Below are 14,421 nucleotides of genomic sequence, written 5' to 3'. Positions count from 1 at the left end.
GAATAGAATTTTAAAAGATACAATATATATCTCACTTGTTGAAAATAATTATATAAAGATACAAACAACAAAAGCAGGACAAAAAGAACCCAAATTAAAGGCTATGGTCCAAGCAAGATCGGCATTAGGTGAAAACTAAAGTGAATATATATGAACGGACAACACATAAAATGTCAAACTAAATCGGCTTACCAATTAAACCAACTCAATTAACTAACTCTTTTGTGATTTAGTATTTTTAAAATGGATATATCGTTTATAAGGACTTTTGCAATTTCCCACTTTTACATTAAAAGTATATCCCTGCATAGACGATATATGTCTACACCTCTCCATGTGAAATACATGACTAATTAAATTACGGTGTAAGCAAGCAATATCTAGCTTTTATATATAGTCAAAGCTAAGTAAATATAATAAAAATCGTCAAATTATATATATGAAACCTCCAAACTGAACAGAGAAATTTACTATTACGGCAATACTAACTTTCAAGATGAGATACGTACGCATACAAGATGCCAATGAATCAGAAACACAATAATGCGTAAAGAAACTAGAGAGTAGTCAATATACTCGAACTACAAGTAAGCTAATTTGACCATATGCATTATAATCAACAGTTTTTTAATATATATATATATATATATACATATTAAATACATCACGTATATAATACGTGAAATTGGCATAAGTTGACAACGACCCTCGTTTGCCAAATTATACTATAAAATCATCAAGGTGGAAAATGAGAGACTCCCAAGAAACTATAGAAAAAAAGAAAAGAAAAAAACAGTCTCTTTCTTTGATGATGATCACAAGAAAAATATATCAATGTATGTTATTAGTATGCATGGTGATTGCATTATTAGACGTAGTCAGTAGTAGCGATGATGCTAATAAGGAGCAAAAGATGAAAGACAAGATCATCTCTTTGCCAGGCCAACCTCCTAAACTCAATTTCTCTCAATTCTCTGGCTACGTCACTGTTGACTCGACGGCTGGACGGGCACTCTTTTATTGGCTAACCGAAGCACCTAGTCCCAGCGACACGAAGCCATTAGTCCTATGGCTCAATGGTGGTCCAGGGTGCTCTTCCATTGCCTACGGTGCTTCTGAGGAGGTTGGTCCCTTTCGGGTTAATACCGACGGGAAGACTCTTCGTCTTAGTATTTATGCTTGGAACAAAGGTTTTAAATCTTTAACTTGATTTGGAATTTTATACTATCAAGTTTGTTGGTAATTTTCATAATTCAATCGATCATTATAATGTACGTAGTGGCGAATGTGTTGTTTTTGGATTCACCGGCGGGAGTAGGTTTCTCTTACACAAACACTTCGTCAGACGAATTAACCGTGGGAGACAAGAGGACAGGTACTATACAGATTTCATAATTATAATTATGAAAGTGTTACATTAATGAGTTACATAATTATTAATATATATATAACTCAAATGTGATGTGGGAAACAGGGGAGGATGCATACAGATTCTTGGTGAGATGGATGGAGAGGTTCCCTGAGTATAAGGAAAGGCCTTTTTACATCGCCGGCGAGAGCTACGCTGGTACGTACTGTTAAATTTTTTGTTCTTTCTATTTATTTTTTTATATATATTGATTAGTCATGTGAGATTTTACAAATATTAAGCAGTTGAACCAAATGGTTATGGTTGTTGACTTGATTTTATCATTTTAATACTTGATATAACTGTTACCCATTGGACACGATATGTGCTTCCGGTCCATACATGTATATCTATGCACGATGCATGTGCATAGTTAAAGATATATTCCTAACCTTAATTATTTTTTCTTTTAATTCATTGACTATTCCAATTACGAACCAACGGAAATGTCATTAAAAAGGAAAAAAGGAAAAACCTAGGAAACAAAAAATACTATTTTAGAGAAATAAATGGGTTTTGTCAAAATGTGGCAAAAATATAACTTCAACAACAACCCAATTGACTTTACCAAATTAAGTCTTCTCGAATCTTGTGTTCTTGACTAGTGACACCATATGAATACGCAGATTGTAGCTTTATGACGTTGCGACTGGAACTACCATACTATACACATACGGGTGATATGCATGATGGTTACTAATTAACGACATTATTTGGTGATTAATTAGGACATTACATTCCGGAGCTAGCTCAGTTGATCGTCAACCGGAACAAGGGTGTCAAAAAACCCATTATCAATCTAAAAGGGATTCTGGTAAGAATTTTATATTCTGTATACATTTAGGAATCAATTATTGAATACTTCAATAAATGATTTATTTTAAATGAAAGATGGGAAATCCTCTGGTGGATGATTACAATGACAACAAAGGGCAGCGTGACTACTGGTGGAACCACGGGCTCATATCGGACGAAAGCTACAACGACCTGACCAAGTGGTGCTTCAACGACTCCATCCTCTTCCCCAAAACCAACTGCGACGCTGCCTTGAACCAAGCCTTTTCTGAGTTTGGTGACATCGACCCTTACAACATCAATAGACCCGCCTGCGCCTCACAATCATCATCATCAAATGAGTGGTCGCAAGCATGGCGATTTAGAGGGAACGATGAGTGTGTTGTGGGATTCACACGCAAGTATATGAACGATCCCAACGTGCAAAGATCCTTCCATGCCCACCTCAACCGTAGTAAACTTTGGACGCCTTGTAGTCGTGTGATAAGAAAGAATTGGAAAGACTCACCCAAGTCCATGCTTCCCATCATCAAGAATCTTCTTCAAGCTCATCTTCGCATTTGGATCTTCAGGTTTAGTTTTTTTAGAATGTATATGTTTTGTTGTATGTTAAAGTTAACGAAGCAATTCAAACTCAACGTTAAATGTTTTTTTTTTAGTGGGGACTCGGACGCGGTGTTGCCGCTAAGTGGGACGAGGCATTCGATAAATGCAATGAGATTGAGAAGCAGCAAAAGGTGGTATCCATGGTACCATGCACACGGCCAAGTAGGAGGTTGGAGTCAGGTTTACGAGGATGGCTTGCTAACGTACGCCACGGTTAGAGCCGCGGGGCATGAGGTGCCATTGTCTCAGCCTCGTCTCGCTCTTTTCCTCTTCACCCACTTCCTCGCCAACCACTCTCTTCCCTCCTCTTCCTCTTAATTGATTCCATTTTTTTCTTTCAATTTCGTAAATTTTGTAAACATCATTTATGCTTGTTGTACTTATAGGTTGTATTTGTTTGATTTGTTCCTGTGCTTTCATTTATGTGTAGTTTTTACTTGTTAGAAGACGAGTATAAATCTTTTTTTCGTTTCTTATAATATTAAGTTAAAATAAAGTAGTACATGGAGATCAAACTGTATTGGCTGAAAATAATTTCCAAACCCCTTCCTTCGCTCATTAGCAGATCTTTAGAGTCCCAAATCCCTACAAATAAACAAAAACAAAACATAGTTATGGTAATAATTTTATTTACTTTTCAACCGTTACAACAACAACAACAAAATAGTTACATTGCATAACGTTTATAAACCATGTAAAATTAGAAAGTAGGAGAAAGATTTAGAATACATACGTAGCTCTATCATGAAACCAGCCGTAGACGGATTTGACGGAGGATGTGACGGATTCAACGGCGGATGCGACGGAATCGATGGCAGGACGGGCATGATCATTGAAGAATTTGCCAACGCTGGTTGTGGCTGAGTCTATATGCTGTCCAACCGTTGGTGCTTCCTCGGCGGAAACCAACATAGACATAAGCAACATCAATGCCATCACCAATGCCACCTTTCTCTCCATATCCGTTCTTGAAACGTCGATCCTTCTTCTTTCTTTTTATATTTCTCCTACCTAAAATTTGTGTCTTATATAAACTACTCGAGGGAACAAAATGTAAATAACAAACATTCCCATGAGTCTATATATAACTTAATATTTTCCTGGCCACAACTATATATAACTATTAGTTTTGGCCAGAGGTGATTATTTTGATGAAAATGAGATAAATGAAATTAAGTTTAAGTTTTAACTTAGAAGATGGGTTGTAATCCATCACTATATCAATGGATGAGTTGATGTTCCTGTTTTTGGTTATTAAGCAACTCAATCCCAAAAATAGACTAAACATTGTCATTGCTTGTAGTAAAAAAACTACATGTTATTCACATTAAACAACCAAATTGTGATGATTATATTTATATAGAGCAGCTTGAGTTGGTGATAGTAGTAATAGACCGTATACAAACTCAGAGAAGATAACACAAACCACAACATTAACACACAAGTTCGTTAATTAAACAAGGTAGGTCCAAAAACTAATACATGCCTTCACCACCGTGAGCTTTGCCTGGTTTTGCTTCCACCATACAAACGAAAGACACCGAAAGCCGAAATGCAAGAGACCAACACCATTCCAACGCAAGCAAACAAGGCACTGGCAATTCCTTCACCTACCTGGTTACAAAACTTCCCATACATATCGCAAACCTTCATCCACTGGAGTTCTGGCTCACCTAGCTTTGCAAAGGCCGCAGACTGCGCCGCTGCTGCAGTCCCCGCTACACACAAGTACGCTACCACCTGCTCATTCATACATAACAAAGAGTCATTGACAATGTCACTTGTACAAAAACCTATGTGAACTAGAATACAACAAAACCAAGTCCATTTCAATGCTTTTATGTAGCAGGACCATTAGAGATTTATAAAATATTCTTGATCAGTCATTGATCATTGACATTAATGGAAGATTCTTCCAACCTAAATCCAATAATTTTTTTTTGTACCCTACCAAACGAATGAAACTCATACGGTATATTTTTAAAAAATTCACTGACCCACAAAAGGTCACAGCAAACTTAGGACCTTTTCACTTTCGACCAGAGCAAACAAGAAACAGAGGGTAAAAACAGAGTCACCTGATCGCCGGAGAAAATGGCCCCAGCCAGAGGCTTACTTAACAAAACGTTTCCTTTCATCAAACATACAACGCAACGAACCGCCTGAAGCAAAGAATAACCCGCGGCTATCCCGTTAACGACCACCATAAACCTGAAAACACGGAGAAAGATTATCGCTAAAAGCTGTAAACTTTATACAAAAGAGCTGAGTGGTTTCGTTCGTTTTGGCATGAGAGCTAACACTTACACAAGTGCCTTCATGTTGGTGAATTTGGCTTTCTTCTTGATCATGAAAATCTCTTTTACTTGAACGTCAGTAACAATGAGAATCGCAGCGAGGAGAGCGAGGGCGAAAACAGAGCATCTCAGAATCAACTCTGCTGCTCTCACTTTACGATCGATCAGCTTCATTTTTTTGCACTTGAGGGACTGATTCCACAACTCCCAAAGAATTCAACTTTGTCCCAAAATTTGATTTTTATTTATAAAAGATGGAAACTTTAGTGAGAGAATTCAGAAGAGACTGTGGATAAAAACAAAACCATTGATTCGTTGTTAGTTGGCTAGCAGCTTTGTATTGCTACAGCTCTCTCCGTGTAAAGGCAACAAGTGGCTTAAATAGAAAAGAGTAATTAATGTAATTAATTAGTAGAAACAAAAAATTCAGAGACTATGATGTTAAAGGTGTAGAGTTGAAATCATGGACCTAGAGAAATTAGTGGTACCCGTGACTCTGTGTCCCTAAAAGCTACTAGTTGGTTAATCATTAGCATAGTTATTTGAACAAACACAAAATCTCGATATGATTATGATAAATATTCAAAGATCAAACTATGGTGGTCACTAGTCAGATGGCGTGGACGATGTATGTTCGTACAACTCTCACACTAAATAAACCATGACCATTGCCCATCACTACGTCTACGTGTATTTTTTTGAAGTATATTAAAGGAATAAGTTGTGGGATATAGTCGGTTTTAGAGCATTTAAGGGTACACGTTAATTAAATGTAAAGATGGAGATGGAAAGTGAAATACCAGAGTGAGTTAACATAAGTTTACGTCAACATTTATATGTATTTTTTAGGAAAGTTGTAAGGAAGAAAAAGATTCATATATCCAATGAAATTATAATATTTATTATAGGATTCCTCCACCACGCACTCTTGAACCACCAGTTGTAAGAGTTTTCATACGGAGAAGTTTATGAATAACTCTTAGGATTATCAATAACATTTGCTAGTAAGTTATGTAGTGGGTAAAGAGATGATACGTCTACGAAAAACTCAATTTACCATAACTTATTAGTTAGATAAAATTAACAAAAAATAATGATCACTGATTTACCATCACTTAGTTTAGACTTAACAACTTCCATGTGTCACATTGAGGAGAATAGAATTTTCCTACAAAAGCCATGTAAAAATGAAAACTTTTAAGAGATTTAGAAAAATGGGGCTTTGCTGTGACTACAGGGACGGTGTATCCAATAGTGGGGTTGGTGAACTATGGAAGTGGTGTGGTGCGGTGCATAATGCACGGGGTTGGTTAAAAGTCATTTTTTAATTGTGTAATCATGGTTCCCTGTTTCCACCGTAACCCTTTACTAAATCGGTGAACAACCAAGACTTCTTAAAACAGTAAATCATTATCATCAAAGGTTCAACAATTTATAATGCGTCGGAACCAATCACATTAGTATGATTCTAATTGTGGCTTATAAGTATTGGTTGACAGCAAAATTAACAATGTGCTGATCACACATTTTATAAGCATGGGTGAAACTGAATGAGACCCACACACATTACATAACACAAGACCCAACATATAAAAAATTTGAATTGGTCCTAGTAGAAGAAACTTTCGAGCTATAAGCTGGGCTTTTTTGCATTTAACATGGGCTTTTAACTAACAAAAGGCCCGTTATGTTAAGGCGGCATCTCTAGGGCTTCCGAAACCCTAATGTCACTGGTATAAATAAATAACACGCACCTCCTTCCTTCTCATCTCATCTTCTTCAACACCTTCCTCATAGCAGCAGCTTACGATTCCTTAAGAATCTTCTCCTAGTATATCATGTCTGTTGTTTGGTTTTTATAGTTATACTGTGTTTGATATAAGTTAGAATTTAGTTACGTGACGAGATCTCTCTCCAAGAGATCTGATACCAAATTAATGGAGCAATCTGAAAAATTGTGATTGCATAATCCAATAGTATACGTCACAAAGCAATAGTGGCAAGCCGTAAGATGTTGATGGAGCTTTAGGGCTTCTCCGTCTATGGTATTTGCTAATGGCGCTCATATTCCATTGCCTTGCGGAGCGGCGTCGCTGCTTTTACCGTTTGGGACCGGCCATGAGTTCTATATTTCTTGTATATCAATTTATATAATTAGGGTTTTGTTAGGGTTTTTTTAAAGTAGCCGATGAGGATATCAGATTATAAAAGAACACCATCTTTCGGGACTGATTGACTTTTTTAAAGTCTTGTTGATACTTCTGCAATTCTGAGGCTTTTTTTGATTTTTTTTTTTGTGTTTTGATTTTGAGGCAGTGATGAACGAGAATGTCATGCACCACTCTGATTCTAGTGCTGATAACCATCTCTAACCCATAATCTATCTGAGCCTTTTTGTTTTGAATTGTGTTATTGTTTTGTTTTGTTGAGGTTGGAAAGGGTAATGAGAATAACCAAATGATGGTCTTTAGACATGACCTTGATGCGGACTGTATAGCTTTATTGCTTTTGATGTTAACTTATGGTTCCTGATGGTTATTCATTATCTGTTATTGTCTTATATTGCCCGTTGTTAGTTTTTGTTTTGAAGATATCTACAGATTTGTCGGTTTAAGGTGTTTGGTTGGCAGATGTAAGAGGCTTTTGGGTCGGAATTGTTGCTGATGTCGTTCTGAGGGATCGGATTCATATGGAAGCTTGTTTTGCCAGATTATTTTGATTTGAATGGAACTGGTGGTCTTGCTGTTATGTGTTCGGCACCTATATTTTACCTTTGTGTAGATGTTTCTCCTGTTCTTGTCTTAGTTTACATTATATCAAAGAATTATTGTAATCTCCGGTTTGTAATGAGATAATCTTTATTTTCATAATTCATTATCGACTTTGATTTCTATATTACATGTCCAAGGTTCCATATCTATCAATATTACTTGAAACTGGCGTGATAGGACAAAGTTCCTTCTCATCTAGTGTGATAACTTTTTTTAATTCCCAATTCCAAATCATGAGAGATGTTTTTTGAATTGCAGTTTTAACATAAACACTCAAGTTATTTCATTTGCATATCATCATGAGATTGTTCAAATACGTTTAGTAAACGGACCACAATGAATTGGTCGACATGATTCAATAATGCTCGGAACAAAAACACAACATCATCAAGACAGACTCTAAAACCCCATGATTCAATATCTTTACATCATCAAGATTGACTCTAGAACCCCAACCCTCAATATCTTTCCAAGAACCAAGATAGCATTTGAGACCACAAACCTCCGAGACCGAGACACAATGGGAGAAGAAGACTCAGAAGTCAGATCCTCCACATTTATATTGCGTACAAACTTGTCAATCAAGGCTTTTCCATATAAACCATACTATCCGAAGGTAGCTAGGCTCTCCTAAACTGAGACCACATCCATCAGTCGTCCGTAAAATAAAGCCTGGCATATTTTAAGCAATTCAGAAAACATGTGGAAGATGCACACACTCAAAATAGAGCATTTGATGGACTGTTCTTCCTCCTCGCATCCATCACTAGACTATTAGTCTAGACGTTGATCTATGTAACGCGGTGAACTTACTGTTAAACATGTCACTAGTCAGTAAAGGTGGACGTGTGTGGTAATTTTGTTCGGTTCACGATATTCAGTTACAAGAAAATACGTCTTAGAATATATAGAACCAAGTTATATCTCGGTTTGGCTCGATAAATTTCACTTTGGTTTGGATATGGATCCTTCAAATAAAAGAGAAACACAACTAACCACTTAATTATATATATAGCTAATGTTGTAGCTGTTACATAATTTAAATAGTATATTTCCATATTTGGACCGTCAGATTATTTCTTGCCAATGCGGTGTGATTCTCTAGGGCTTCCGATGCCCTAATAATATATATATACACACCACGCCCCCTCCTTCCTTTTCATCTTCTCTTCCTCCTCCTCCTCCATTGATCCCATTGTTTGAGAAGTATTCGTCTTTTTTCGTTAGTGTATTTGTTTGTTCTGTATGTGTTTGATCTAATTAGTTACGTGACGAGATTTTCTCTCCAAGAAATCTAATACTAAAAAGATGGAGCAATCTGATTATTGTGATTGCATAATCCAATAGTATACGTCACAAAGCAATAAGGCAAGCCTGTATGACGTTGATGGAGCCTGAGGGCTTCTCCGTTTTAGGTATTTGCTGATGGCTCTCATATTCCATTGCCTTGCGGAGCGGCGTTGCTGCTTTTACCGTTTGGGACCTGCCATGAGATCTATATTTCTCTCTTTCTTGTATCTCAATTCTCTCTAATTATGGTTTATTTAGGGTTTTGTTAGAATTTAGTTACGTGGCGAGATCTCTCTCCAAGAGATCTAATACCAACAAATGGAGCAGTCTGAAAATTGTGGTTGCATAATCCAATAGTATACGTCATAAAGCAATAGGGCAAGCCTGTATGACGTTGATGGAGCTTTAGGGCTTCTCCGTCTATGGTTTTTGCTGATTGGCGCTCATATTCCATTGCCTTGCGGAGCGGCGTCGCTGCTTTTACCGTTTGGGACCGGCCATGAGTTCTATATTTCTCACTTGCTTGTATTTCAATTTCTTTAATCATGGTTTTGTTAGGGCTGTTTATTTGCCTATGAGGATATCAGATTATAAAAGAACACCATCTTTCGGGACTGATTGACTTCTTTTTGAAGTTTTGTTGATACTTCTGCAGTTCTGAGGCTTTCTTGATTTTGTTTGTTTATATGTTTGGTTTTGATTTAAAAGTAATAGAGGCAGTGACGAACGAGAATGTCATGCACCACTCTGATTCTAGTGCTGATAACCATCTCTAACCCATTTTTTATCTGAGCCTTTATTGTGACATTTGTATTCTTTGAGGAAGGTTTGGTCCGAGTTAGTGTAGTTGCTGTATACTAATGCCTTTGTGGTTTGGCTTTGTTTGTGTGGACGCTTCTACAAATTGTTTATACGATTGGCTTTGATGATTTGTTACGATTAATACATAATGTTGATGGCAGTTCTATAATGGATTTATTATGTCGATTGAAGCTTTATTGCCTCACTTGTAGCTGATGCTGAGGGGTTGAGACATTGTCCGATGGCTAAGGTGTTTTGAAGATTCTGAAGATTCAATACCAATGTCCGATGGCTAAGGTGTTCTGTATTCGTCACTTTATCTTCACAGTTGAGGATGTTTTAGTAGTTGAATTTCTTGTAGCCTATAATGCTCCGATTTTTGTTTTAGTTATGAATTTGTAAATTTCACAATCTATAATCTGTTATAGCTAATATGAAAATTTGTTTTTGCCAAATTTTCTAGTTTGTATCCTGGATTGCTTAATTTTTCAATCAAAATCAGTTAGATTTATTATGATATTTCAAGTTAATTGAGATGTTTCTTGCATTATGGAATTCAAGACAAAGCCATATGTTTCTTGTAACCAACCAGCAAGTTAAGAGAAGACAGTTTGGTCTTCAACCTGCTGCCTTCTTCATTATAGTTAAATCAACATTGTATACATATAATGATCATAAGGTATGAACAGAGAGATCTTAGTGTTCGTTCACGTCAAGAGCAGAGAAGGTGTACGATCAACAATAATCAATGAGATATCCTCAGTTGCCTATTGAATTGCCCCTTTTGGTGATGATGATATAAGAAATGTATATGGTTTTTTTATTTATTGATTTGTTATTTTTTTGTGTATGTTCCAAAAATAGCGCGGTAACAGTTGTAGAAAACAGTTGGAGATAAAGTATTTTGACCAGTTGAATTCAGATTGTCAAGTCAACAGACACAATTTTTCAAGTCAACAGACACAGTTTGTATTACACCTGTAACTCAAGCTAAATCCTTAAAAACTGAAGATGGAACCTGATTTGTTGTATTCAAACTCTTATTTTTTCCTATTCTTGGTAGTTTTATTCTCAATCCATCAGGTTCCTATATATATGTTTTTGATCAATGCTCTTTACCCTCATTCTTCTGAACACATCTTTTCTGAACTAAACATTTTATCAATCAGCTCAAGGTTTTTAAAAAAACATAATTAGAGCTTTTATTCAAGTTAAGAGAAGATGGCGGAAGGAGTAGCGAAAACAGAGGCGGTAAAGTTCACAGAGGTGTGGAGGACGACATGGGAGACACCTTACATTATGCGGCTGGCTCTCTCGGCCGGTATTGGAGGACTTCTCTTTGGGTACAACACGGGAGTCATCTCAGGGGCGCTTCTCTACATAAAAGAGGATTTTGGTGAGGTAGATCAAAAGACATGGCTTCAGGAGATCATTGTAAGTATGACTGCGGCTGGAGCCATTGTTGGAGCAGCTATAGGAGGATGGTACAACGATAAGTCCGGTAGGAGGATATCCGTTCTTATTGCGGATGTGCTCTTCATAATGGGTGCCATAGTGATGGTGGTTGCTCATGCACCTTGGGTCATCATCGTCGGCAGGCTCTTGGTGGGTTTTGGAGTTGGTATGGCTTCCATGACCTCACCACTTTACATATCAGAGATGTCTCCTGCGAGAATCAGAGGTGCTTTAGTCAGCACCAACGGACTTCTTATTACCGGAGGACAGTTTCTGTCTTATCTCATCAACCTGGCCTTCGTCCATGTAACCAACAAACTAACTCACAAAAATGTATTTTCTTCTTTTGTAAAATTTGAAAAGTTTTCTAACTTACTGATCACAAACACAGACACCGGGTACATGGAGGTGGATGTTGGGAGTCTCGGCGATTCCGGCAATCATTCAGTTCTGTCTCATGCTATCGTTGCCCGAGTCTCCACGGTGGCTTTACAGAAATGATAGGAAAGCTGAGTCAAGAGACATACTCGAGAGAATATACCCGGCAGAGAAAGTTGAAGCAGAGATAGCTGCACTCAAGGAGTCTGTCCTGGCAGAGACGGCTGATGAGGATATTATCGGCCATAGCTATTCCGCTAAACTCAGAGGCGCTCTTTCGAATCCAGTTGTCCGCCATGGCCTTGCCGCAGGTGTTACCGTCCAGGTCGCACAGCAGTTTGTGGGAATCAACACGGTCATGTACTACAGTCCCACTATTCTGCAGTTTGCAGGTTACGCGTCAAACAAGACAGCCATGGCTCTGGCTCTTATAACCTCCGGTCTCAATGCGGTTGGGTCGGTAGTAAGCATGATGTTTGTGGACCGTTACGGTAGGCGCAAGCTTATGATCATTTCCATGTTTGGGATCATATCTTGTCTTATCAGTTTGGCTGTCGTCTTCAATGAAGCCTCAAACCAGGCTCCCAAGATCGATACAAGGGACTCGAGAAAGTTTGCTCCAAACGCTACTTGTCCTGCGTTTGTACCCTTCACAGCCTCCCATGCTCCTCCGTCCAACTGGAACTGTATGAAATGCCTTAGATACGATTGCGGATTCTGCTCCAACTCTGCACAAGAGGTAAGGAAGTATCTTAACTCAAAACACACACAAAGACAGGATTAGCTAGATTTCAGAGATTCATGTTGGGTTCATATGTGTTTTGTAACAGTACGCACCTGGAGCATGCGTTGTTCTGTCTGGTGATATGAAGGCATTGTGCCACTCTAAAGGCCGAACCTACTTTAAAGACGGCTGTCCCAGCAAGTTCGGGTACTTGGCCATCGTCTTCCTAGGCCTATACATCATTGTGTATGCACCAGGTATGGGTACAGTCCCATGGATTGTCAACTCTGAGATATATCCTCTTCGATACAGAGGGCTCGCGGGAGGAATAGCGGCAGTCTCAAACTGGACGTCAAATCTCATAGTGAGTGAGACGTTCTTGACGCTGACGCAAGCAGTCGGGTCATCGGGAACATTCCTTCTCTTTGCGGGGTCTTCAACAATCGGGCTGTTCTTCATCTGGCTGTTTGTGCCTGAGACGAAAGGGCTTCAGTTTGAGGAAGTAGAGAAGTTGCTAGAAGGAGGGTTTAGGCCTAGTTTGTTGCGGCCGGCGACCAAGGCCAGTGAAGTGGAAATGCCTTAAGCAGTTGTGGGACTTTGTGGCTGCAAAGCCAAACAAACAAGCAAACAAACAGCACGTAGAAAATTTTCTTAGTTTGTCATTTGATATTGTTTTCGGTCTGCTGATTAAAGCTGCAGACTCGGAATGGTCTAATGAGAGACAGACATGTATATAGTTGATAGATTTGTCAAAAGGTCACAAACCCCCAACTTATACATAGATCATAATACCAACCAACCTCACTGTCTTCTATCACAAGCTTTGTCATACAAACAGTAACACCATCCAATCCATTTATGTTTGATATAAAAGTCCATATGTTTGCTCTAAGATCCTAAATTCAGCTAAGTTTCAATTCTATCTAAAACTGATGGAATGGGTTTTGTACCTTTAGATCTACCCGCCTGTTCAAATTCCTCACAAGGGATAGATAGATAGAGCTAGCCTCTAGTGCGAGCCAAAAAGAGGTCACAAGTCAGCATTTTTGCAGCATATCAGAAACTCATCATGTCTGTAGAAAGTATAATAAAGTGGTAACCTTTGGTAGGTTCTTGATCCAAAGAAGGCTCCTTTCCCATCATCTCTTGAACACGAGTGAGTAAAGCTGTTAATCATTAGAAAAATTAAAGTAAAATTGAGAAACATATAGCAATACTAATAATGTCCAGGGCAGCATCTATATAGGGGAATGTTGTAAATGAGACAATGAGTATTTACAGATACATCCACCTATAAAACCACAATTCTGTAGAAACAAACCCATGATTCCTAAACACAAACAGTCAGATGAGCCAAACAAAGCCCATAACATACATATCTGAGGATAAAGCAAAAAAAATGTTATTAGGAAGAGAGAGAGAGCGAGAGAGAGAAATGTGAAAGAATTGATTAAGAAGAATCTTCACCTACAGAAAGAAACAAAATTGAGTAAAACCAGTGTCCGCCATGTTCGACGTTTGAGGAGGAGGAAGAAGATAAGAATAATTTATAATTGGGGTGTTTATGAATTCTGAGAAGAAACTAGGAAGAAAATGAAAAAAAATTTAAAAATTTATTAACAAGTCCAAAAAATCAAAGGATATTATTGACAACGACGTCGTATGATAAATCCCCAAATAAAATCATATAAAAAAGTAAACCCTGACGAAATCGTTTTTGGTTCTGTTATTGTTGACCTGAAGAAACTTGCGGAGTCGCAGAGAGAGAGAGAGAGAGAGAGAGAGAGAGAATGGGGATAATAAAGAGCTGCTTCTCGTTCATGGTGGGATCAGCTTTTGGGGTGTACTTGGCACAGAACTACAACGTTCCTAATATTCGGAAGCTCACAAACACTG

The 14,421-nt window shown here is 38.0% G+C and overlaps 5 protein-coding genes across 5 annotated transcripts; 3 read left to right on the top strand and 2 right to left on the bottom strand.

Moving 5' to 3' along the window:
- On the top strand, window positions 781-3,233 carry LOC104792350 (serine carboxypeptidase-like 28). Its single transcript, XM_010518479.1, has 6 exons — window positions 781-1,190; window positions 1,280-1,375; window positions 1,475-1,567; window positions 2,137-2,222; window positions 2,300-2,775; window positions 2,863-3,233. The coding sequence occupies exons 1-6, from the start codon at window positions 809-811 to the stop codon at window positions 3,125-3,127; spliced, it is 1,398 nt and encodes a 465-aa protein (XP_010516781.1). The 5' UTR covers window positions 781-808; the 3' UTR covers window positions 3,128-3,233.
- LOC104792349 lies at window positions 3,266-3,860 on the bottom strand. The gene is made up of 2 exons (XM_010518478.2): window positions 3,543-3,860; window positions 3,266-3,394 (listed from the first exon to the last, which is right to left on the bottom strand). Exons 1-2 carry the CDS (start codon window positions 3,767-3,769, stop codon window positions 3,379-3,381), a joined length of 243 nt encoding a protein of 80 aa, XP_010516780.1. The 5' UTR covers window positions 3,770-3,860; the 3' UTR covers window positions 3,266-3,378.
- LOC104792348 (CASP-like protein 2B2) lies at window positions 4,113-5,473 on the bottom strand. Its single transcript, XM_010518477.1, has 3 exons — window positions 5,117-5,473; window positions 4,888-5,020; window positions 4,113-4,549 (listed from the first exon to the last, which is right to left on the bottom strand). Exons 1-3 carry the CDS (start codon window positions 5,278-5,280, stop codon window positions 4,298-4,300), a joined length of 549 nt encoding a protein of 182 aa, XP_010516779.1. The 5' UTR covers window positions 5,281-5,473; the 3' UTR covers window positions 4,113-4,297.
- On the top strand, window positions 8,699-10,423 carry LOC104699255. The gene is made up of 2 exons (XM_019246398.1): window positions 8,699-8,730; window positions 9,539-10,423. Exons 1-2 carry the CDS (start codon window positions 8,699-8,701, stop codon window positions 9,708-9,710), a joined length of 204 nt encoding a protein of 67 aa, XP_019101943.1. The 3' UTR covers window positions 9,711-10,423.
- LOC104792344 (probable inositol transporter 3) lies at window positions 10,992-13,127 on the top strand. The gene is made up of 3 exons (XM_010518476.2): window positions 10,992-11,729; window positions 11,815-12,540; window positions 12,632-13,127. Exons 1-3 carry the CDS (start codon window positions 11,190-11,192, stop codon window positions 13,106-13,108), a joined length of 1,743 nt encoding a protein of 580 aa, XP_010516778.1. The 5' UTR covers window positions 10,992-11,189; the 3' UTR covers window positions 13,109-13,127.

The sequence above is a fragment of the Camelina sativa genome, chromosome 6 (assembly GCF_000633955.1).
Source record: "Camelina sativa cultivar DH55 chromosome 6, Cs, whole genome shotgun sequence".
Taxonomy (NCBI): Eukaryota; Viridiplantae; Streptophyta; class Magnoliopsida; order Brassicales; family Brassicaceae; genus Camelina; species Camelina sativa.
The sequence above is the reverse complement of the archived record's forward strand: the minus strand, read 5'-3'. Positions and strand labels throughout refer to the sequence as shown.

What these genes read in the sequence shown, in the direction of transcription:
- LOC104792348 (XM_010518477.1), bottom strand. Translation starts at nt 5,280, where the DNA reads ATGAAGCTGATCGATCGTAAAGTGAGAGCAGCAGAGTTGATTCTGAGA. An exon ending in ACCAACATGAAGGCACTTGT is followed by an intron (nt 5,021 to 5,116) that starts GTAAGTGTTAGC and finishes CCGTGTTTTCAG; the next exon opens with GTTTATGGTGGTCGTTAACG. An exon ending in CCATTTTCTCCGGCGATCAG is followed by an intron (nt 4,550 to 4,887) that starts GTGACTCTGTTT and finishes ATGAATGAGCAG; the next exon opens with GTGGTAGCGTACTTGTGTGT.
- LOC104792349 (XM_010518478.2), bottom strand. Translation starts at nt 3,769, where the DNA reads ATGGAGAGAAAGGTGGCATTGGTGATGGCATTGATGTTGCTTATGTCT.
- LOC104699255 (XM_019246398.1), top strand. Translation starts at nt 8,699, where the DNA reads ATGTCACTAGTCAGTAAAGGTGGACGTGTGTG. An exon ending in AGTAAAGGTGGACGTGTGTG is followed by an intron (nt 8,731 to 9,538) that starts GTAATTTTGTTC and finishes TACGTCATAAAG; the next exon opens with CAATAGGGCAAGCCTGTATG.
- LOC104792344 (XM_010518476.2), top strand. Translation starts at nt 11,190, where the DNA reads ATGGCGGAAGGAGTAGCGAAAACAGAGGCGGTAAAGTTCACAGAGGTG. An exon ending in TCAACCTGGCCTTCGTCCAT is followed by an intron (nt 11,730 to 11,814) that starts GTAACCAACAAA and finishes TCACAAACACAG; the next exon opens with ACACCGGGTACATGGAGGTG. An exon ending in GCTCCAACTCTGCACAAGAG is followed by an intron (nt 12,541 to 12,631) that starts GTAAGGAAGTAT and finishes GTTTTGTAACAG; the next exon opens with TACGCACCTGGAGCATGCGT.
- LOC104792350 (XM_010518479.1), top strand. Translation starts at nt 809, where the DNA reads ATGATGATCACAAGAAAAATATATCAATGTATGTTATTAGTATGCATG. An exon ending in CGCCGGCGAGAGCTACGCTG is followed by an intron (nt 1,568 to 2,136) that starts GTACGTACTGTT and finishes GTGATTAATTAG; the next exon opens with GACATTACATTCCGGAGCTA. An exon ending in CTTCGCATTTGGATCTTCAG is followed by an intron (nt 2,776 to 2,862) that starts GTTTAGTTTTTT and finishes TTTTTTTTTTAG; the next exon opens with TGGGGACTCGGACGCGGTGT.